This window comes from Amblyomma maculatum, chromosome 10 (assembly GCF_055883805.1).
Source record: "Amblyomma maculatum isolate TAMU_Amacu chromosome 10, ASM5588380v1, whole genome shotgun sequence".
Lineage (NCBI taxonomy): Eukaryota > Metazoa > Arthropoda > Arachnida > Ixodida > Ixodidae > Amblyomma > Amblyomma maculatum.
In genome coordinates this window covers 97738151-97761608 of record NC_139353.1, presented here as the reverse complement: position 1 = coordinate 97761608, position 23458 = coordinate 97738151, and the positions used below count along the sequence as shown (strand labels likewise).

The 23458-nt window shown below is 45.3% G+C and overlaps 1 protein-coding gene across 1 annotated transcript; it reads right to left on the bottom strand.

Moving 5' to 3' along the window:
* Positions 1-2718: 2718 nt before the first annotated feature.
* Positions 2719-5419, bottom strand: LOC146177080 (uncharacterized). The gene is made up of 2 exons (XM_084581459.1): positions 4537-5419; positions 2719-2822 (listed from the first exon to the last, which is right to left on the bottom strand). Exons 1-2 carry the CDS (start codon positions 5417-5419, stop codon positions 2719-2721), a joined length of 987 nt encoding a protein of 328 aa, XP_084437585.1.
* Positions 5420-23458: the final 18039 nt, after the last annotated feature.

Here is a 23458-nt window from a genome sequence, read left to right as displayed (position 1 = left end):
AACTCGAAAAGAAACACAATGAATGCGACCAGCAGAAGGCTGCCAAAGCAAGACAGAAAGGCCGACAGTTCCTCAAGTTGTGTTAAATACGTTGTTGTGCTGCCTTCAACGGGACTTGATGCAGCTTTGTGCATCAACCGCCTCTCATCAGGATGCAGAGCTGTTTCTAGCAATCGGCGCCACAGGTTATTGTGAATTTTTGTGAAAATGTAATCCTTTCTTTAACCTATTACTTCATTTGCCGGAATCATGGCCTCGCGCGATTCGACGAACCCTTTGGGGTAGAAAGCTTTCTCAGCATCCCCAGTTCCCGGTATGAAACATGCAAAGCCTAACCTTCGCGCGCAGTGAAAGCATTCCTCGGGTGTTGCAAATTTGAGGCGCATTGTCTTCGCATTTCTTTCAAAAGCGGCCTTCAACTTGGCATTTAGGGCAGCAAATGCTTTAGTCGTGTCTGTTGAACTTGTCATAAAAGCTGCAACTTCGAAAACACAAGGCACTAGTTCATTCTTATCCCCTTTCGAGCTCATTCAAAGTGTCAATGTAGTCCGGCGGAATAGTGACACAGAGGCGAGAAATTAGTTCTCCGCGCAAGAAAGAAGACAAAGGTAATATGGCCATGAGCCAGATAGAGAGGAACGCTTTGCGAAACGACCATGCCCGGTGATTTGCTCCTCCCCGGGCATTCCTATCTATTGGAACAGAAGTAGAAAGGAGCGACGCCAAAAGCAACAATTCTGAGTTTGCATCCAGTGAAAGTTGGTGGAATTCGTAGATGTAGCCAGAGGTCAGGACAAGCCAAGATGTAAGCATAATTATTGCAATCAAGAGAAACAAAAAATATGATTGAATCACGACCGTAAAAAAATGTTGTTTTAGTAGTGGAACTGTTCCTTGAAGTGAAAAACGTCTCATATGAAGAGTGCAACACAGGTGAAATAGGAAATAGTGTAAGGACGTTGAAATCTGCTATCAGAGACACCAGAAATACATCTGAATTGCCACGGTATATGGCATCAACTGCATTTTGAATAGTCGGGTACAACTTAAACCTGATAGTTGCGTTCTGTGCTCTGAGAGCGTTTATCATTATTGCGTAGATCGTAAGATGGCATGAGCTTTCGGATAGTCGTCTAATTATTATGCAAGCAAACGTTATTTCTTTCCCTTCGTGTGGCAAAGTAAAACGCGTCCCGCTTATGGCGTGTGTTGGGGAACATATCTGAGAAAAAACAGATGCCTTCACCGAGCCTCTAGGAATCGCTACATTTGCAGCCATGAACTGTAGACCACCGCAGAGTGGCAAATAAGACCCAAGCACGTTCTTACCTCCAAACATTAAAAAGCGCTGCTTTCTGTGAAACACGATCCATTCAGTAAAGTAGACCAGGCTTGCCTTCAAAAGCTTTCTCATGCAATATGACTTCGACTCATCGGTGCCCACCACTACAAAGACTGATCGGACATTGAATACCCTGCTCTGTTTGAGAACAGCGATCAGTCCCGCACCGTCGGAAAAGAAATTAACCGCTTTGCCGGTGAAGTTCTGCATTATGAAATCGTCGAAGAGGTCGCTCTTTTTTCCACATATGACGAACGCTAACGAATCCTGTGGGCGGATCCTCTCTTGGAGAAAAGAAGAGGCATCTGCAGTGTCAACACTTTAAATACGCATTGCAAGATGCTGTCCAGACTGGGCACGTTTAACGAATTCTTGAGGCCTTCCTATATCGACAATCGCGAATAAAATTAAGATCAGACAAAATATATTTACCATGACCTATTCCCTGATTTTTCTAGGCTTCAAGAATATTGATGTTCTCAGGAACTGGTTTTGTAGCACTGTCGAATCAGCAAGATCTAGGCCTGGCTCTATTTTTCAGTTAATTGATGGTACAAAACTTTATGGGTGCCTGGAGCAGTGGTGTGACTGTTGCAGTTATTATTTAAAAAAAAAGAAACGAAATGCAGTTTCTGCGCAAATCAACCATCATTTATCTACGTTTGTTAGAATGAAGCAGCGTCTCCGTTTTCCGTAAAATTTGATGCGATGTCAACGCACTTAAAGATCCCCAGGCGTTCAAAAATACTTCGTAGTCCTCCACTACGGCTCTTCTTTCCCCCAGTCAATTTCACTCCCGCCTTCTTCCCTCACTTACGGCGCGGTTCAGGTGTCCACCGAAACAAGTGTGACAGATACTGCGCCTCACCCTTCCTGTGAAGCAGTTATTATTATTAGTAGTAGTAAACTGGAGAAGGAATAATTTTGGCGTCCTCTCATAAAGGTACGGATTAATAGCCGTACCGATTATTTTCTTTTTGCAAAACAACTGTCTCCGCAAACGTAATCTATAAAACAAGGGAATTTGTCGCATTTGATTCCTGAATACCCAAATTATAAAGCTTTTCCGAACCGCTCCCCGAAAAAATAGTTGATAACAATTCTTTTTTGTGTGCGCAAGCCTCCTTTGCACGTAATGAGCAATGAAGCTTGTTTCTAAGAGGTGACACGTATATGTTAAACTAAGCAGTTTATATATAGAATTGTTGCCTAATGTTTTTTACGCCCAACAAACATCACAAGATAGGGTTGTTCTAAGGAGTGTAAACGTAAAATGTGCGCGCAGATATAATTCAAATAGAACAAAATAGTTAGCAACCACCATACACAGCCCTTTTGAAATGCTGCCGTCTGTGGAATTAAAGTCCGATTGTTCGCTATGACGCCGTCTGTAAAGATGCGGCTTCGACCGTGGTGGCAGTTTCTTCAGCACGCAGGAATCTAAGAATTGCAGCTTGCAGGTCAGGTTCCTGAAGCAGGCCTGAAAAAACAAAAATCAATTATATTGTAATTTCTCACTGAGCAAAGCATTCCTACTGATGAGGTGAAGTGGTTATGGCGTTTGACCGTTGTGTCCAGGGATGCGGGATTGAGCCCCAGCCGCGGCGACCGTTTTCCGATGAAAGCGAAACGCGAGACCCCCGTGTGCTGCGCGTTGTTACTGTGCATTAAGACCCTAGTTGGTCGAAATTTCCAGAGTCGTCCACTACGTCGTCTCTCACAGCCTGAGTCGCCTTGGACAGTTAAGTGCCGGAAATTGAAACAAGCCAAATTGAACAACTAAATTCGAACGCTGGCTCTTTTGCCGTTATTTGAAGAAGAAGAGAAAGCATATGAATCAAATGCGAAGAAACCTCTATCACTATATGGTGAACGCACACTGGCTGCTACTTTAGCACTTTCCTTATTTCCTTGCCATTAACGCCTTTCATTCCCGCTCGCCTTTTCGACACATGCAGCCTCTGTCACTCGACTTGCAATTTAATGCTTATTAAGATTTCTAGTACTATCGGGTGGACGGTAATTCTGCATACCAACGCTGAATTTGAATGATTAAGTTACATTACAATAATGGGCTGCCCTGCCCAAGAGTTTTCGCCAGCTCTTGTCACCTTTGCCTCCTTCACAAAACTTGATGCATGATTACAATAGGTTAGTAAGATGGCACGTTTATAGGTATATTGGTTGTGTAGTATGCTGAGATAGAAATATTAAAGGACATGTCAATCTATGTGAGCTTAAATCATGCTTTACAGCATACTTTACATCCGCTTGAACTTGCTTACAAGCACTCGCCAGCTGCTGTATTGAAGATCGCAGCTGGCACTAAGCCAGATCGCTATATCGGCCATGTCCCCGCCAGTGTACCTGCCATCTGTCACCTACCAAACAATCTGCTAGCTCGGTACTGTCACGTGGTCGGTGGATGCCATAAACCTTGGCTATGAGCCAACGCTTGGTATTGTGTCAATGCTGCTACAAACTTGTCCCAGTCACCTGAGTAAGTCACGTGGCACTTAGCTATGAGCCATTACATTACGTCGCTTACAAAGATTCCACAAGCCTGGAAATTTAGTGACAAAAATCTAGAGCTGAACACATGTATTGTTGTTGTGTAGCATGACGACCACCAATGGTAACTCGCGCTGTGCACATGCCAACCACGGCAGCAGGATTTCCATTGGCGACGCGAACTGTGGGCGAGACGGCTGGAGTAAGGACTTTTTTTAGGTGACGGCGAAATGAGGAGCTGAGAACGGACAGTTGGGCGCCGGTATCAATGAGAGCAGAAACGGGAACACCATCCACAAGGACGTCGATGCGATTATTTTGTAAGGCAGGGGTCAGCAGAGGTTTTTCAGTCCGTGAAGCGTCACCTCCGCGAGCTGCATTGGCTAGTTTTCCGGTATGTGGCTGGAATAGGACGGGGACAAACGGCGGCGAGGAGGAGGAGAACGCGAGAGTCGGGTCTGCGGGGATGGTGAACGGTTGGCAGCACGAGCAGTGACACCGGGGTCAACAGTGGTCAACTGTGGTCTGGTCGGGGCGAGGTGAGTTATAGCGAGGGGCATAGTATCCGCGGCGGTCGATGTAGGTGAATTGACGAGATGGCGTGTGCCAACGGCTACGGCAGTGAAGGGAAATCTGGTCAACGCGGGAACAAGTAAAGCAGATGGGACGATTGTCATGGGTACGCCATTCATTCAGATTGTGGTACCGATATCGGGGCGAGAAACCGGCGGTGGGGGAGGCAGCTGCAATCACTGGAGGGGCAGGTCTTGAATCCACGGTGTCCATGCGGCAGGTAGAAGGGAGACCCATATTGGCCACCTCTTGGCGAACAGCCTGAATGAGTGATATTGTAGCCAAGGTGTTGTCGGGGGTATGCGAGAGTGAAGCTGCAGGAGTCATTGCCACGAGCTCTTGGCGGACGATGCGGGTCAAAGTAGTGTCATTAGTTGGCGGTCGAGGAGGCGGAAGATCGACGCAGGAAGAGCTGGCAGCCGTGTTCGGTAGTCGGTCGAAACGATGAGATATGCGCCTCTGTTTCGCTTGTTCGAATCGTCGGCACACTTGTAGTACAGAGTCCATGGTGGAACAATCCCTACATAAAAGGAGGTTGAAAGCATCGTCGGCAATGCCTTTTACTATGTGGCCGACTTTATCCTCCTCAGACATGGCGTGGTCGACTTTGCGGCACAGGGATAGGACGTCCTGTATATAAGTGATGTCAGACTCGGTAGACATTTGCGCGCGAGAAGCGAGCGCCTTTTCGGCGGCAAGGTGGCGGCCAATGGGCTTTCCGAAGAGGTCGTGGAGTTTCTGCTTACAGATATCCCACGATGTGAGGTCCTCGTCATGGGTCTCAAACCACACCTGCGCTGTCCCAGTCAAGTAAAAGATATTAGCGAGCATAAGTGTGGGATCCCACCTGTAGTGCTTGCTGACTCGTTCGTATAGGGCCAGCCAGTCGTCGACATCAACGTCGTCGGTCCCACAGAAGGTTCCGGGGTCACGGGGATGGGCCATGACGACAGCAGGTGCGGCGGCAGTAGATGTTGCGGCGTCAGTAGTCATAGTGGCGGTAACGATGCGTCGGCCGCTGCGGATATCCAGCTTGTGACGAGGATCGAAAGATTCACCTCCACCAAGAGATGTTACGGGAAATATTCACAGTACTGCAGTTGTCCACAGCACTGAGGATAATCACAGCACAGCACTCGCACAGCACAGCACTCGTCTGCGTCTTGTTGTTGTTGTTGTTGTTCTCCTCTAATGTGATGGCACATACCCACACAGGGGGATCGGCCAAGTATTGGGGTGCAGAGATATTAGATTTTGAGATGTATAACTACATCAGAAAAAAAAAATAATAATAAATGCTACGGAATAGAAAAGGAAATGTAAATATGATAAACCAAAATATATAAGAGTAAATACTAACGCACGCAGTAGGAGGATAGTAAGATTTATATGCACAGATTAAAACTTCAAAACATATTAGCCAGGTAGACGTTTCATTTCTATTAAGAAGTTTTCAATGGCGTTGAAAACATACCTGTGGCTGTACCCAAGCATGGTGGCACCGAACGATAATAAAATTTGGCTGCTCAAATTAAGACCAAGCTGTTGTAACGGCTTCTCTAAGTACCGCTTTCTCATCATGGTAAAACGGCGGCAAAATATCAAGAAATGGTCTATTGTTTCCGGTTCCTCGCAGAATGCGCAGGCAGGAGAAAGCGCCAAACCAGACCTGTGCATATAGAAATTTAGGGGCGGAATACGACAGCGTAGCCTGGTTAGAGAGACCTCAGTCTGCCTTGATTGACATGATTTCCTATTCCAGGAATACTTGAGGTGCAGGTAGTCATCCGAGGATAAAATAGATCCAGACTGCGTGCTTAATAATGCACGCCGCCGAAATCGTGCTGCTCTTATGTACGCTGTTGCCGGGAGGATGGACAATACAGGGCCGTTCAGAGAATCTTTGGCTAGTCTGTCTGCAACCTCATTGGCTGTCACATTGCTGTGTCCTGGTACCCACACTATATTTATGAGGCTCAAATGTGAGGGGAGCAATGAAAGAAAGGTGTTTAAAATTGGCAAGTCCATATTCGAAGAAAGCGACAAGCACAAAGAATAAGAGTCTGTAATTACAGCCAGTGTTGAGTATGTTGGGTCTAGTTTGCGCAGAGCAAGCACCACCGCCAGCAACTCCGCCTGGAAAATTGGAGTAAAATCCGGAAGACGGACTGAAAAAGCCCAGTCTAAAAGCGGACAGTATATTCCAACGCCGGCTTTTTCATTAAATTGAGATCCATCCGTTGCTATCGTTATGCTAACGGGAAGACTTTGTAAATGATCTTCTAATAATCCATTTAAAATGTGAGGTGCTGTGTTTTGCATTATTTGGAAAAATGTCATCATAGACAATTTGAACCGACGATGCACTTACTTTTGTTGGAAGGATGTTAGAAAGAACTACGTGCAAAGGTTGTAACAGATTTTGCACTAGAATTACCTGCGGGGTATGAAACCGAGGCCATCTGACTCCAAAAAAGGAGTCTGGCTCGCAACAAAAAATTGATATGGAGCGGTGGAATTGTGATTCATATATTTTCAGATACGTCTGGACAGTCAAGAATTGTAATCTAGTTAACAACGGTGGTATTCGGGCTTCAAGGTATAATACATTATTAGCCACGAATTTGGGGAGCCCAAGGCATAATCTAAGCGCTTCCCGCTCTAAAAGAACAAGAGGACGAATTTTGTAAGCAGGTGAACCAGAAAATAACACAGATCCAAATTCTATAATTGGGCGGACATACATAACATAAATCATTAAAAGTGCGTCTCGCCGCATCCCAGACCTGGGATTGCTTAACCTGCGCAACATAACCACAGCACGTGCCCCCTTCGCTGCAACATGTTCAATGTGATCCCTCCATGCCAGATGGTCATCGTAAATCCCCCCTAGATATATTTCAAAGGCTTAACTTGAGGAATCATTTCCTGCTAAAATTTAGAGCAAGAGTTACCGGATCCTGAATTTGGAAAACAAGGAACGCGCACTTTTTAACATTTAATTTAAATCTTAAGTCACCTAACCAATTTTGAAGGGAGCTTAGGTACAATTGCAGGCACCTATGGAGGGATTGAATGTCAGGTGCAGCCGTAAAGAATGCGATGTCATCCGCATAGACATACGTGCGAATCTCCTGATGAGTGGGAATTGAACTCATTAAAATGTTAAATAGCACGGGCGAGAGAACTGCCCCTTGAGGGACACCTCTGGTTTGTTGATATTTGCCAGAATGCACTCGATTCAATGAACAGTAAAATTGTCTGTTTTGTAGGAATGTAGATATGCAATCAATTAAGTATTGTGGAAAACATAGCGATTCTAATCTGTGCAATAAAATTCGGGGCTCTACACTATCATAAGCTTTCTCTATATCTAGAGTCACCAATGCAGCATGCATTTTTTTTGCGCCACGCAAGAAGAATTCGACTCTCAAGGTCGGTATGTGCATTCCATATTGAAAATTTTGCTCGAAATCCGATTTGACAGGGACTAAGAATATGTTTTTGGTTGGACAAACTCGGTAACCCGTTTGAGTACGACTCTTTCAATTAATTTTACCAAGGTTGATGTTAAAGATATTGGTCTGATATTTTCCAAAGCATAGCCACCACCATTGTGTTCCCGTAAAGGAATCACTTTGGCTAGTTTCCAGTCACCGGGTATCCAAGAATGAATAATTGAGTAATTTACCAATTCTAACAAGGAATTTGGAGACACTTCAAAGAGGATTGTTAACATTTTTGACGTTACTCCGTCAGGGCCAGGCGCAGCAGTTGGCAACGTCATTACAATCGAAGAAAGCTGAGAAAAAGTAATTTTTGGGGACAGCCTTAACCGTATATACTGGGCCTACAAACATAGGGTATTTAGAAGTGTTGACAAAAAACGCTTTTCTAAACCTTTAGTGATGTTTTCTACTGTTCTAAGAGCTTCTTTAGGAGTCAAAACACATGAGGGAAAATTTTCTGAGACAGGAATCTTTTTCCGCGATTTTAAAAACCTGGAAAGTGCACGTCGGTTGTTAGATTGTGAAAGGTAATTGAAATACTCATTATGATAATTATCTTTCGCTTGTGCGACTGTGCGTTTAAATGCAGCTGCAAAAAATTTATAATCATGCCAATTTTTGGGGCACTGGTTGTGAAGGAGCTTCTTCCATGCAGCCTTTCTTCTTCTATAATCGCGCGAACAATCTGCATTCCACCATTTTAATGATGCATTGCCTTTAGATGCACGTACTAAGAATTCACACTTCTTACGACAGGACGCAATAGCCTGGCATAATGTTTGCGATTTTAACTCTTCCGTAGACTCAACCACTGACTCAAGAGACGAAATACAAATGAGTGAAACTGGTTATAATTTACGTATGATCTCAACTGAGATGTCGGCAGAGTTAAGCGGCAGTTAACCTCAAAAACAATAGGTATATGGTCGCTAGAGGTGCCACCATCAATTGTCGACCAATTTAGTATAGAAACACTAGTGCTGGAAAAAGTTAAATCTATCACAGATTGACTGTGAGCACGTACAAAAGTTGGTAAGCCAGAATTCATGCAGTGAAGGTTATTGTCTGAAAGCCAATCCCACAGACGCTTGCCGCAGGGATCCGTCTTGCAACCCCACGATACATGGTGCGAATTAAAATCTGCAGCCAAAATAACTGAATTTTGACAATTAACTAGTAGGTAGTCTAGAGATCTGGTGTCCTGAACACCATGAGGGAAATAAACATTCGCTAATGTAAACGGACTGAACCCTGGAATTTCAAAATCTAGAGCCAATAATTCTGAATCTAAACTAGAATATTGAAAAGAAATCTTAGCCCTATGACAAAATTTTGAAGAAACTAGAATTAGTAACCCACCACCTCGTGACTGGCTATCTTGTCGGAATGATCGATAATTTTGTAAGTGAAAATGTTTTTCAGTTGTAAGCCAAGTTTCTTGTAAAACGATTATTACTGGATTATGTTTTAAAGAAAGATAAAACTAAACCTGTAGTAGCTAAAAGAAGAGATCTACAGTTCCACTGAAGAACTTTTAACTTTCCTATGGTTATGTAATCCGGGCAGAAGCAACAGCCTGCCCCAAAATGTTTTCCTTTGGTTTAGAGCCTAGCTGTTGCTTTTTTGATTTTGCTTGTGGGCGAGGTGATGACGGGTTTGACAACGGGGATCCGCTGCGTTTTAGAATCCGCGTATCTGTGTCTTCCATATCTGCATCATGAGCCTCGTCTGACTTGTTGGAATTTTGCATAGGTGATGCGGAAAGAGACTCATTTTGCGAACAAGACATTGCAGCTATTGAGTGCTGCACTGATAGTGAATGTCCAAGTGCCGTAGGAGAAACCATAGCAGTTTGCACAGTCTGAGAATTTTGAGCTGCTAGAACATTGGATATGCATTCTGTGACTATTGTCACAATCCTATCCACCATTTTGGTCATGGTTGCTTCCATAGCAGTTATTATGGTTTTAGACATCGTGGAATCTAATGGTGCTCCTGAACGGGCCGACATACCTGCATACCCATGAGCTCTGTATTTATTTTCCTGATTTGCCTCAAGCCTCGAGCAACGTTTGCGGTCAATAATCTCCAGAATTTTCATTTCATGCGCTCTAGAGGGACATTCCAAAAAATTTGCTGAGTGAAGTCCGCCGCAAAGACAACAATTGACAATTTGATCAGAGCATAAGCGTGTTTTATGTGCTTCACCGCATTTGCGACACCGCAAAGTGGATTTGCAACCGCCTGCAGTATGGCCATAACGCCAACAGTTGTTGCACTGCGGAGGCTTTAATGGTAGGTGATCTACTCTGAATATTGAAGGCCACGCTTTAATCTCCGATGGACAGACTGTGCCTGCAAACGTAGCAACCACCGATTCTGTCGGCACACGAACATTATTTACCTCCCGGCTACAGCGATAGACCGCAACAACGCCCGCCGCGGAAAGAAGGTCAAGGGTTTCTTGTGGACTTAATGAGGAATCTACACCTCGGACTAGACCTCTTGTGCAAGCCAGGTGTGAAGGGATAAAACTGCTTACCTGATGAGAGGCGAAAGTGGAGCATTTTAGCAGGTCCTTTATGCATGATAGTTCTGGCGAACGGCAAAAAATCCCGCCGCGACCAAATTGGCGCACCTCGGCTATTCCGTCGTAGAAAGAAGTGATTTTCTGAAGGGCAGCTCGAACAGCTCCTGGGTTTTTCATTTTAATGGTGCCCCCATCCTTAGGTACGAGTGCCACAGGGATGTTGCGGGCACCGGAGCTCTGAAAAGCTTCCAAGGGCAGATCATCGGTCAGAAGGGAAGCCGACCAAGGGGAGCGCCCTTGGCCGGGGGACTGAGTCGACATTACCTTAAATTGACAATGTCACCGCGTGCGTTAGTCAACAGAGAACAAAAGAAGCACAGGGGAAAAACAAAACCGGGACCAGCACCCCAATACTTAGCCGATTGTCAGCTTCATTCGTCTTCCACTTCTTTTTCTGTGCGAGTCTGTCGCACTTCTTTTTCGTCAGCACGACCAGCGAATACCGCTCAGTAACAATATTACACCTAGCCAGGTAAATGGTGCCGGAAATGCTACCGCTGTATTATTTCTACCAACAAGAAAAATGTTATTTGGTTTAAGCGAGTAAGCAATCGCCACCCGCGGGCGCAATACCGGCCTATAATGATCTGAAAGCAAACAGCCTTTCGTAAAGCTCTAGAGTGAGTTGAAATCTGATAACAACTTTAAGTGCTAAAGAAAACCTAAATGCATTATGCGGTCTAAAAGCCTGCTGTGAGAACAATACCACCATAATCAGTTCAGTTCAGTTCAGTCATTCAGTCGTGTCCGACTCTTTGTGACCCTATGGACCATTCACGCCACGCTTTAAGGTCTGTCATTATCTCCCTAGCATCACATAACTTCATCTGCAGCGCCTCGATGATGCCCTCTAACCATCACGTTCGCTGTCTACCTCTTCTCCAGTAACCCTTAACCTTTCCCAACATCAAAGCTTTCTCCAGCGCCTCCTCCCTTCTCATCAGATGACCAAAGTAACTAAGCTTTAACGTTAGAATTCGACCCTCCAATGAGCAGCCAGGGTTATGGTCGACAATATTGACTGACTTGATCTTCTGGCTGTCCAAGGAACTATCAAGTGTCTCCGCCAGCGCCACAATTCAAACGCGTCAATTCTTCGGCGGTAAGCCTTTTTCACAGTCTAACTCTCGCAACCATACATAACTGGAAAGACCATAGCACGAGTTATACGGATCTTGGTTGGCAGTTTCATGCATCTGCTCTTAGCTAGGCGGTCAATGCTAGCCATGGCTCTCTTTCCCAAATTCAGCTAGGCGTCTCCTAATTTCATGGCTGCTGTCACCTTACGGGGTAATCTCGGAGCCCAAGAAGATAAAATATGTCACAGCTTCCACTTCTTGTCCCTTGATGCTCCAGGACTTGATAGGGCAAGGCCCATGATCTTTGTCTTTTTAATGTTCAGTTTAAACGCAAACTTCTCGCTCTCTTCTTGTACGCGCATCAGAAGTCTCTTGAGTTCTACTTCACTTTCTGCCATTAAAGTGGTATCATCCGCATATCTAAGGTGTTTGATACGTTTTCCAGCAATCTTCACTCCAGCTGAAGACGCGTACAGACCGGCCTTCCTTATGATGCACTCAGCATATAGGTTAAATAGGCAGGCCGACAATATGCAGCCTTGCCTCACTTCTTTCTCAATTGGGAACCAATCAGTAAGAACATGCTGAGTTCTGACTGTGGCCTCTTGTCCTTCATACAAGTTCCTGGGGAGACAGATGAGGTGAATTGGAACTCCCATCTCTTGGAGAGCTTGCCAAAATCTGTTGTGATCTACGCAGTCAAAGGCTTTCACATAATCAATAAAGCAGAAGTAGATGGGCTTCTGGAACTCTCTTGCTTTTTCCATGATGCAGCGAAAGTTGGCAATCTGGTCTCTAGTTCCTCTTCCCTTGCGAAACCCAGCTTGCATGTCTGGAAGCTCCCGATCCACATACTGTCGTAGCCTACTTTTGAAGATTTTCAAGATCACCTTGCTAGCATGCGAAATAAGCGAGATCTTGCGGTATTTGGAACAATCTTTGGCACTGCTTTTCTTTGGAATGGGGATGTAAACTGACCTCCTCCAATCCTTGGCCACTGCAGGGTTGTCCACATTTGCTCACATAAGTTACACAGAACGTTACCAGCGTTATTATTAAAGTTGTGAAGCAACTCAGCTGGAAGCCATCAATTCCGCTAGCTTGGCTCTTAGCAAGGCTGGCTAAGGCCCGCTCAACATCACTGTTCAGGATGCCCGGCTCGAGATCAGTGTTCACAACCGTCTTATGTTGGGTTTATACATCCGGGTCCTTCTTGTACAGTTCTGTGTATTCTCGTCACCTCTTCTTTATCTCTGACGCTTCAGTGAGGTCCCTGCTTCGTTTGTCCTTCATTACGCGCAGCTTAACACAGAAGCTTCCTTTGATATCTTTGATTGTCTTATACAGAGCTTTTGTGTTCCTCAATTGGCTGTGGTCCTCAGCGGCTTGGCACTGCGTGTTCAGGAAGTTATTCTTATCTCTCCTTGCTATTCTCTGAAAATCCGCATTGAGAACCTTGTATTTTTCTCTTTCACCCATAAGTTTTGCCATCCTCCTTTCCTCTTCAGACAACCAGTTTGCTTTTTTGCATTTCTTTTTCTTTAGAACTACCTTAGTAGTAACTTATTGTGTTGTATCACGAACATCAGCCCACAACTCTTCAGGCTCTCGTTCTTCTAGAACTAATTCTTGAAATCGATTCCTCACTTCCACCGCATATTCTGATGGGATTTGATCCAGATCATACCTGAAAGAAATTTGGCAACAAGAAGCTGATGATCGGTGCCATAATCGGCCCCAGATCTTGTTTTTACTGCTTGTATAGCGCTTCTCCATCTCTACCTGCGAAGGAAATAATCAATCTGATTCCTGTACAGACCGTCTGGTGAAGTCCGTGTGCACAGGCACCTCTTGTGCAGTTGAAAATGAGTATTTCCTATGGCCAGGTTGTTGTCTTGACAAAACTCTACTAGCCTCTGCCCAGCTTCATTTGATTCGCCAAGACCAAACTTGCCTCTAATTCCGGATATTGCTTCACTGACCACCTTAGCTTTCCAGTCTCCTATGAGAAAAAGGACGTCTGATGCCACCATAATCATTATGTTGAATTCGCAATGTGTTCAATTCGATCCCCTGCTTATTATAAAATGCCCCTTCGTGGAGGAGAGAGAGGAGGTGGTGAAAGGTGGCAGTTCCCGGCCATAAGGGCCTGAGACGGTAGGTCAACGCTGACTGCGGCGGGGGCTAGCCAGTCACTGATTTTTATCTGTTGTGGGCCATCATTGCACCCGCGACCGCTTCGGTGGTGGTGGACGACGGCTGTTGTTGCGACGCGCGTCTTTTTCTCCCTCTTCTTTTTTCTTTATTGTCACTTTTCTCTTCTGTACGCACGAGGCAGCGGAGGTGGCTCAGCTACAGAGCCAGTAGCAGGCCCGTGCAATTTTTTTCTTTCTTCCTACAGCCACAACAACAAGAAGAATATCTTCAGAGTGAAGGGTGGCAGTTCCTGGCCCTACGGGGCTGGGACGGTAGGTAAACGCCGCTAGCGGCACGGGCTAGCTCGCCACCGAATTTTATCTGTTGTGGGCCATCATTGCACCCGCCACCGCTTCGGTGGTAGTGGACGAGGGCTGTTGTTGCGACGTGCGTCTTTCTCTCCCTCTTCTTTTTTCTTTATTGTCACTTTTCTCTTCTGTCCGCATGAGGCAGCGAAGGTGGCTCAGCTACAGAGCCAGTAGCAAACGCGTGCTTTTTCTTCCCATTCTTCCTACAGTCACAAAAACAACAACAAAATCTTCCTTTTCTTCGTGGTGCCAGGGAGATCACAGGGGTTTCTAACAGTGCTTTCTTCATGTTATATAGGGGCGAAAAACTGCTTCTGCCGCAGATCACAGAATAATTCATTTGAATATGGGCGTCATTTCCAATTTTCATATTATCAATATATTCATATATTTCCGCTTGAGCTTAGGCATACATATGTGTAATTAGCTTTTTGAGCGTTGTCCTCCTTAGGGCGTCCTATTGCTTACTGCCATAAATGTCAATACCCTAGTGGTCTGAAATTTTATTTATAGAGCTTTTTGTTATTAGCAGCTGTTTATTTTGTTCTCTAACACATTAGACACAAGATTGTACCGGATCATCTACAAATTCTGCTACATCTAGAAGGCCATTTTTTTTTTTTTTTTGCGAAGTTTATTTCCTCAGGGCATAAAAGGAATGTTATGATGGATGAAGGGTGTGGTCAAATAAATGAAAAAAGGTTGGCTGATGCAATGAAATCGAGGAGTGAACGATGATGCGGTCCCAGTGTCCAAACAGCATATGACTGCGGATTATGGGGGGAGAGGCCAGCTGCCACCAGGTGCCGGATCCGCGTTGGCTTCAACGCTGGGCAATCCCACAGTAGGTGATGGATGTCAGCTTCTTTATTTCTTGACTTGCAGATGGGGCACCCAGGGTGTGGATATAAATACCGAAATTGTGGCCACTTTCGGATCACTGCTGGTGTTAGGGCCACCCCAACTCGAATCTTCCGAAGCGCCACCTCCTCTGCACGGGTTAGACCGCGGGGGAGGCTTACCGTACACGGAGGTATAAGAGCACGTGTACGGCGCCGGAGGTGCTCCTTTCTTGTTAAAAGCAGGGTGGCATTGTCCAATTTTATGAGGTTTGGCGATGTCGATGTTGAATTTGAAAGGCGGGTAGCAGAATCTACTTGGCTTTGAGCACTTAAAAGGTCACGTGGGGTCCATTCAATACGAATTGGATTTGGTATGCGAGCCGCTAGACTGTGTATGTTCTGGCAGATTTCCGGGCTACTACTAACTCGTCTAAGTAGCTTTGTCACATGGAGAGCATCTGTACGTATGATAATATGGGCCGTGGGAAGCATGGGAATGGCGGTCACAGAGCGAAGCGCCTCTTGCACTGCAAGCAGTTCCGCACAAAAAGAAGATGGAGGTTCCGGTAATTGAAATGTTGACGTCTTGTTCAATGAAGATTTGCTAGGACAGTAAACTGCTGTTATCACTTCACAGGCTTTGATGCTTGCGTCGACGTAAATTATAAAGGAACCATGTGGCAAGCGGGCGTCTTGTTCCATAATTCGGTCGCGAAGTGACGACGCCGTTTCCTGTGTTCTTGGTCGGCGTAAATCAGTTGGCTTGTTATTGCTCAGCTGTACAAAACGCCAAGGAGGAAGAACTGGCAGTGGCGGTGGTAGTATTGAATGTTTCGAAGCATAAGCCTTCAGAGCACACGTTGCGTGAGAGAGTGTGGCCTTAAGCTTGCGTGCATCACGTCGTTGTTGCACCAGTTCATCTATTGTGTTTAGTTGTGCGTTTTCTTGGAGCGCCACGACTGGTGTTATGCGAGGGAGGCAGGTGATGACCCTCATTGCCTCTCGATTTATAGCCTCAAGTCGATCCCATTGTGCCCTTGTCAAATGCTGAAATTGGGCTTGATAAACAAGGCGCGGTTGCACAACTGCCCTCACCAACTGTCTCGCAACATCTGAGCGAGCGCCGCCCATTTTTGGAGCAATGCGTCTAATTAAACCCAGTGTCTGTAACGCCTGTTTTTTAGCGCCACACAGCCATGTGGTTCCAGTTCCTGACTCATGAATTGTTAAGCCCAATATTTTTACTGTTGGACTTTCCTGAAGTGGGGTTCCGGATAGATGTAGATGAATAGGAGTTGCCGATAGTTTACGGCGGCCCCAGCGGTTGGCGACTGATATGAACGTAGTCTTACTGGCGGAAAGTTCAAGGCCAATGGAAGATGCATATGTGCACGTAATATCTAAAGCTGATTGCAGGGCCGATGATTGAGTCAGTAGGTCGTTGTGTGTGCTCCACACCGTGATGTCATTAGCGTACATTAAGAATTTAACATCAAAAATTTCATGTAACCGCCATGCAAGTGAGATAAACGCAATATTAAATAATGTTGGTGACAACACCGATCCCTGGGGCACGCCGCGAAGAGGGACAAATGATCCTATGGCCTCGTTATTGAGGTGTATTGCAAATTGTCTACTTTCAAGGAAAGATTTTACAAAATTGCGTACTCTAAGTGGTAAATGAAACATGTCAATTGAATCCAGAATGGCAGCATGACTGATATTATCGTAAGCCTTTTCTAAATCCATGGCGAGGACGGTGCGTACATTGTTGCTGCGTGTTGATGATAATACGGATGACGCCAAGACAGCCAATCCGTCTTCTGTGCCTATAGATGGTCGAAAGCCAATCTGGGCCGGGGGGTAGAAACCGTGATGTTCAAGCCACCACGAGATTCGTGTGGCGAGCATTTTCTCAGCAATCTTGCAAATTGTTACCGTTAAGGAAATAGGTCGAAAGTTGCTTAGGTCTGTTGGGGCTTTCCCCGGCTTTGGAATAGGGATCACAATAGCCGATTTCCAGCTGTCTAGTACATCACCGTCTAGCCATACCTTGTTAATGGTGTCAAGGAGTTGAGGAAGTGCATCACCACTGAGGTTCTTGTAAACCTTGTACTTAATGGAGTCCGGACCGGGCGCTGTCTTTCGGTTAGCTTCATCTATAGCTGCAAGCAATTCGGGCATGGAGAATGGGCTCGCGATTCCCTCGGTGTCGGCAGCAGATGGCAGCTTATCGACATGGGCTGGCATGCCCCACAAGTGAGGTCTTGTAACTGGCGCAGGCAACACGTCGTACTTGGGGAAAAACTTGCGTGCTGCTTGTCTTGCGAAATCATTCGGAGACAAGTTTGCTGCACAGCATGCTGTGGCCGCTGCATCAGGACGACGACAACCGTGCTCCATGGCATGGAAAGTTCGCCAAAGATGGGCATTCGATGACTGTGTGGAGAACTGCTCGCACCACAGGTACCATTGTCGTCCATTAGCAGTAATGTAATTTAGTCTTGTACGTGCATACGCAGAAGTTGGGTCTCTGGTTGCAGTCAATTCCGCTTGTCGACGAGCAGCCCACAAGTTGAGCAGAGGCACATCCGGGGTTGGTCGACCAACCTCCACCCAGGTAATGGTTGTAGCCTCATTTAGTGCTCTTTTTATGCGGTCTAGAAGCGATGGGGCAGACTCCACAGAGTGGTTTTGAAGAATGGCGCGGAAATTGTCCCAATGGACAACTGTACACTTGCGGCGTAATCGTCGGGCCTGTGATGGATAGAGACCAATGACAATAGGATGATGGTCACTGCCCCAGCAGTCCGGCTCTAAGTGCCACGAGGGAGTGCCGGTTCCTGACCACCACGTAAAATCTGGAGCGTATGTTCCACTCCTAGTATGAAGCACAGTCCTTGTTTGTGTATCTGGATGGTTCAGGAGAATAAACAGCGCATCCGTAAAGGCGTCTCGCACTCGCCTGCCGCGAGGACTTAAGGTGGGGTATCCCCAGTCCGGGTGAGGCGCATTGAAGTCACCCCCAACTAAAACTGGACATCCCGGGTATTGTTGCCTAACATTCAGTAACCATCCCAGATTTATGCGGGAGGGAGAGCCACCACCAGGTCTTACATAAACTGACACAACTACAACAGTTGCCTTACCAAATTTGACTGCCACTGCAACAACCTCCTGATATGAAGTACACCAATTTTCCAGAGCAAGGCGTACCTGAGGAAACCGTGTGTCAACATACATAGCCACCTTTCCCGGAGGAGTATCCGTGTGCACACGTCGGTCGTGCATGGAAGGAGACACGTATCCACTGAAACCAGGAATGGGTGGCAACGCGTTCGTCTCCTGCAGTAGCATGGCCCATACATGAAGTTTGTTCATGCGAAGACGGGATTTGAGCTCTCCAAACTTTGTGGAGAGCCCTCTACAGTTCCACTGAAGCACACCGCGATATCTTGTAGTCGCCATCTTGATTATGAGTCCAGATGTCGCAAAAGCACAGATGTCAGGTTAGATAATTGAGTGACCATAAACCTCAGTAACGATTTCGAAGAGTTATCAGGCAGGGCAGCAGAAGACTTTTGGGAATCAGTGAACGGCATGGGAGTGTGGGACATAATCGTTGGCGAGGCAGCCTTGATATTCGCGGTCTGAGATTCCGTTGCTCGCCTACGACGAGCAAGCAGTTCACGATGTTTGCGGAGCTCATAGACCTCCGCTAAAAGCCTTTCAATTTGGTCGTCAACTGCTGTCACATCGTCCTGCGGAGGTTCCGGCATGTCCTTCCCGTTTGTACTCTGTTTGTGACGACGTTGTGCACTCACATTAGCGCTGTAAGCATGTGGTGTACAGATTGCCGGTGGCTCTGTCTCAGATAGCTGTGGCCATTCATCGTCATCTAATTGGAGAGCCTCGAATCTGTTGAATGTCTGAATCGGTGTTGAAGTACCCTGTTGAGACCATTGCCTTTGTATTCCACGACGGACCTTTTGATTTGCTTTCTGCTTTGTTGGGCAAGTTGGAGAGGTGATGTCATGGTCATTAGCTTTGCAAAGTCCGCATCGGTAAGATACTGTTTCTTCTGGCATAGCGTCATCTGGTGTTGTAAAAGGACAGGACCTATGCATATGTCCAGGTCGGAAACAGGTATAACAGTAGACGACACTTGGTTTATAACGTCGAGGGCGTAGAATGCAGCCATAATAGTATAGGCGAGTTGGGGGAGTCACGGGGCCTTGCAAGGTGACGATGCAAGAGCGCCCCTTTCCCATGCGACGAGCTTGAATCACATGATGAGTAGGGCAGTAGAGCTCACGCTGAAGTGTAGCCTGGTCCTCGTCAACGTCTACGTTGTAGACAATGCAGCGTTGTAGATCGGAACCATCAACAAGGTAAACCTGGACTGGAACCGATACTTCGCTTGTTACTGAAATACATTTAAGTGTTTGAAGACACTCAACAGCAGCCAAACTCGGGAGCCACACAGCAATTGTATTCGACTTCTTCCTGGCCGTGAAACCACGGAAACCCTTGGTTCCAAGACATGCGTCCAGATTCGTCTGAATAACTCTGTTCGGTATCTCAGTAAGGCACTCGGTTGTCAGAGCCTTGATGGTCACTTTATAGCATGGTGATCCGGGTGTTGAAAATACCGGGTGATCAGTTGTTGTACAGGAGCGCTTGCCTTGTGAACTGTTGTTTGCGGTAGATGATCCCGGTGCAATGTCTTCTGAAGGACGCTTCTGAGCACCGCGCTGTGCCGCCCGTCCAGAAGGTAGCGCTGAAGACACGTCCATTGGCGTGCTCGGCTGCTCACTCACATTGGTGGAAACTCCATCACCAAGTGGAAGCTGTTTAACCATTCCCGACCTCCGCCCTCGGGACAGATCACTCACAGGCTGATGTGCATTTTGAGACGGCAGGATATGTGCTGCAGCCGATGGACCAGGAGCAGGAACCAGGAGTTGGGACCCAGGCTCGGATGTCAATTGTGCTGTCGGTAATGCCGTCGAGACAGGCGGCGCCGACGAAGGTACCTCCGCCAGCGTGCCACGGACGGCACTAGGCCTAGTCCCAGAGCGCAGTTCAGCTGCAGGAATTACGTGATGAATGCCACTCTACCAGATGATACATGAGCGGTCGGAACCTCCTCGGACTCTGAGAAGTCAATTCTCTTGATGTAAGGATCGCATTCGAAGCAAAATAGTTGTTTCAGAGTCTGTTTTAACAAACCTAGCCTACATTTCAAAACTGCTCAAATCATGGTAAAAATTTGGGTTTAGGATTAAAATGGTTACGTGTATATAAAAACTCTATCACTAGCCAATCAAGAATCCTTTTACAAAAATTCTTTTCCTGTGGCGTAATGAAGACCACGTATATTTACGTAGTAAAAAATAACCAAAACACCTTTGGGTGCACGGCTACAGAGAAATAAGAGTAATAGTTTCAGTACATCAAATATTTTTTGTTTTCCAAGAAAATAAAAAAATCAGACCAACACAAGAAAAATCTTCCTAATTAATAATTCATACATAGCTGACCCAACCAAAAGCCTAGACGAGGATGTGTGAAGATGGAATACGCGCGTAATATGTTTTTATAAGATAGGCCAAAGTTTGTAACAATGAACCATCATTTTTATGAGGGTTATGTAACTTCACAGACCAAGAAACAAAATACGCAAGGAAAGATTATATGCACGAGAGAGAATACGCACTATAAAAGGTAAAATACTTCCCAAAGAGTTGTTTGATATTATAGAAAACAAAAAAGCTGCTTGCTTAAAGCAAAATACTATTCCTTGGATGCCTATACCTTTCAAGAATATGCTATAGAGAATTTTTACCGAGTACTAGATTTTATTATATATCATGGTAAAGAAATCCTGCTGCAGTATTTGGTTGGTGGTTTCAAATGGCAAATATTACCTTCAAAATAAAATGTAATGAACAAGTCATGATTTAAAATTTTAGCAAACATATTTTAGTTCTAGATTTCGAGGCAAAGTATTTTGTATTGAATTTCCACAAAGTTGAAAATTGCGAGCAACTTGAAAAGCATGTGTTGTTGCAATTGTTGCCCTTGAGATGAAAGTAAAATGTAAAATTCGTTTCCTTAATTTAGTCACTTGGCAATGAGCTCGAAGGTACCAAAAGTTTGAAATAACATTTCGAAACATATGAAGATGGCTTTGTCGCTATGTATTTTCGCTATATACACTTCTTGCGCGTAATTTTCAACGAAATCATGTTTAGTTCCAACACATAAATGCATGTGGTGATATTCACAGTGCACCACTGTTGACTGGCACTTTTGACAATGATTTTAGTTACTCCTTAATATACATTTCTGCTTTCGTAGATGGAGATTATGTCCGTAAGAAATCATTACATTTTCTTCGGGAGCGATTGAACAGACCACGTAAAACGCGCGTAAAATTTGAGCTAAGCATATGCACCAAACATGGGTTTGACTTGGGAACAACACCCAACATTTTATGTACTTTTAAACATATGGCTGTAACGGGAGCTCGGGAGTATACATATACTCAATGGAAACTAGAAAAGGGGTAGTCATTCTTACACTTACAAAATCTCTAACATACTGCATTTTAAACGCAGAGGCGTGGTCCGAGTCCAGGCGCGTTGAAATATTTGCCAGGGTTATTTCAGGGTGCTGGTGACTGCTTAACATGGATAAATTATACTATTAATTGCGCAAACAGCGACGTCTTTATCTGTCCAAGGGGAGGCACTCTGTCCGATGGAATATCAAGGATGGAAGGGGAAGGTGGCAGCACATACCTGAATATGTGTTTAAGTTGATACGAAGTTAATCGACCAACTTGAAGCTGGTAGCTGGGATTTTCTGGAAGGAATGAAACTCGATCTCAGAAAACACCGTTCGTCGCAGAGAGAGGTTATCTGTGAAATGATGAACAAAATATTGACAGGAAATACAACTCTCACCTATGCAACTTGAATGCAATTACTGCAATAAAAAGACTCTTAACGGGCACCTCTTTTAATAGCTTCATAAGAAGGCTCTGCAAAGTTGCCCAACACATCAATGCTTAATTAATTGGCGAATATCTGCGATTATATAAATAGGTTGAAAAATTTACTCTTCGAAATTGTGAACATTAAGCCGTTTTTTGGTTACGAGGTATATCGCTTACTGGAATCGGAAACCCAGCCCCGCTGCGGCGGTGCAGTGCTAAGACGCCCGACTACTGTGCCGGAGTACCCGGGTTCGATCCCGACAGCCAGCGGCTGCGTTTCGGTGGAGACGATACAGAGAGGCGTCCGCGTGCTATGCGATGCCAGTCACGTTAATGATGCCCAATTGGTAGAAATTACTCCGTAGTCCTCCACTTACGGTTCCTCTTTCTCTCTTTCCACTTTTACTCCCACCTTCCTCCCTTCCCCGTCTACAAAACAAGGCGTCTACAAAACAAGTGTGGCAGATACCCCGCCTTTCCCTTCCTCTGAACCAATTATATATAGAATCGAAAAACCAAATGCGTTCTTTTTGCGGGACGTCGCGCTGGCGCCAGCTCTTGCGGGTAGCTACTGGCCCCGCATGTCAGTAAATTTAAATAAAAAAATACTCATTTACTCAAAAAAGGACAACAAAATAGACTTGGTAATACACCTTTATCTCAACGCAAAACACTGGAAAGTGACATTGGCATTAGCCACTTAGCCCGATTCCTGCGAAACCTAGACTGTTCATTCAGTTAGCCCGAGCTCATGAAAAGTCAAAAGGAAAAGTATGCAAAGCTATTCTGCCTTTCAATTCTATGAAATGCGAGCAGGTTTCGAAGGCAGGAAAGACATTCTTCAAAATTGTGCCATATTTTTACATAGATTTTGCTCTTCGTTCAGTGTGTCGGCATGCGCACAGCACGTCTACACGTGCTGGATGTCTTGCGGCACTGTTCCATTATACCTCACACACGTATACTGGCTCATCGTGCCACGTAGCCACTTATAGAAACACCTCTCCATCCAATGTATTGTATAGTGCACGAAGAATAAGCAGGGGTCTTTTACATGCATTGAAGTCTACTTCATAGGAGAAGTTTTTTAAAATGGCGAATGCATTTATATCGATGTCACAAATCTAATACGAATGAGTGTGCAAAATTTAATTTGTTGAAATTGCATGCCAGATAAACGATCATGTCAAAGATGTGTATCTCCTTTTAAAAAACATATTCTGGAGGCTTTGTTAAACTCAGTAACACATCTCAGCTTCAGTAACACATCTTGAGGCTTCAAGGGCCTCAGAAGAAATTAGTTAAAGGGAAATATACGGCACCCACTTTATTTTCAAGGTCTTTTCCATTTAACAAAATTCACAGCAAAGATTACCCGGATTAGAAAGACGAGCAACAAAATCTGAGGCCTACAATGGCAGTCCACTGAAGCGAGAAAAATATGCTTGAAAGTTTTTTTGGTGACGGCGAACATGGTGTCGACACCGCTTTGGCTTCACAGTACC

Bases quoted from the DNA above. Each gene is read 5' to 3' on its own strand.
- LOC146177080 (XM_084581459.1), bottom strand. From the start codon at position 5,419: ATGACTACTGACGCCGCAACATCTACTGCCGCCGCACCTGCTGTCGTC. The intron at 2,823-4,536 runs GTACCCATGACA...TTGTTTTTTCAG, and splicing joins CCACAATCTGAATGAATGGC to GCCTGCTTCAGGAACCTGAC.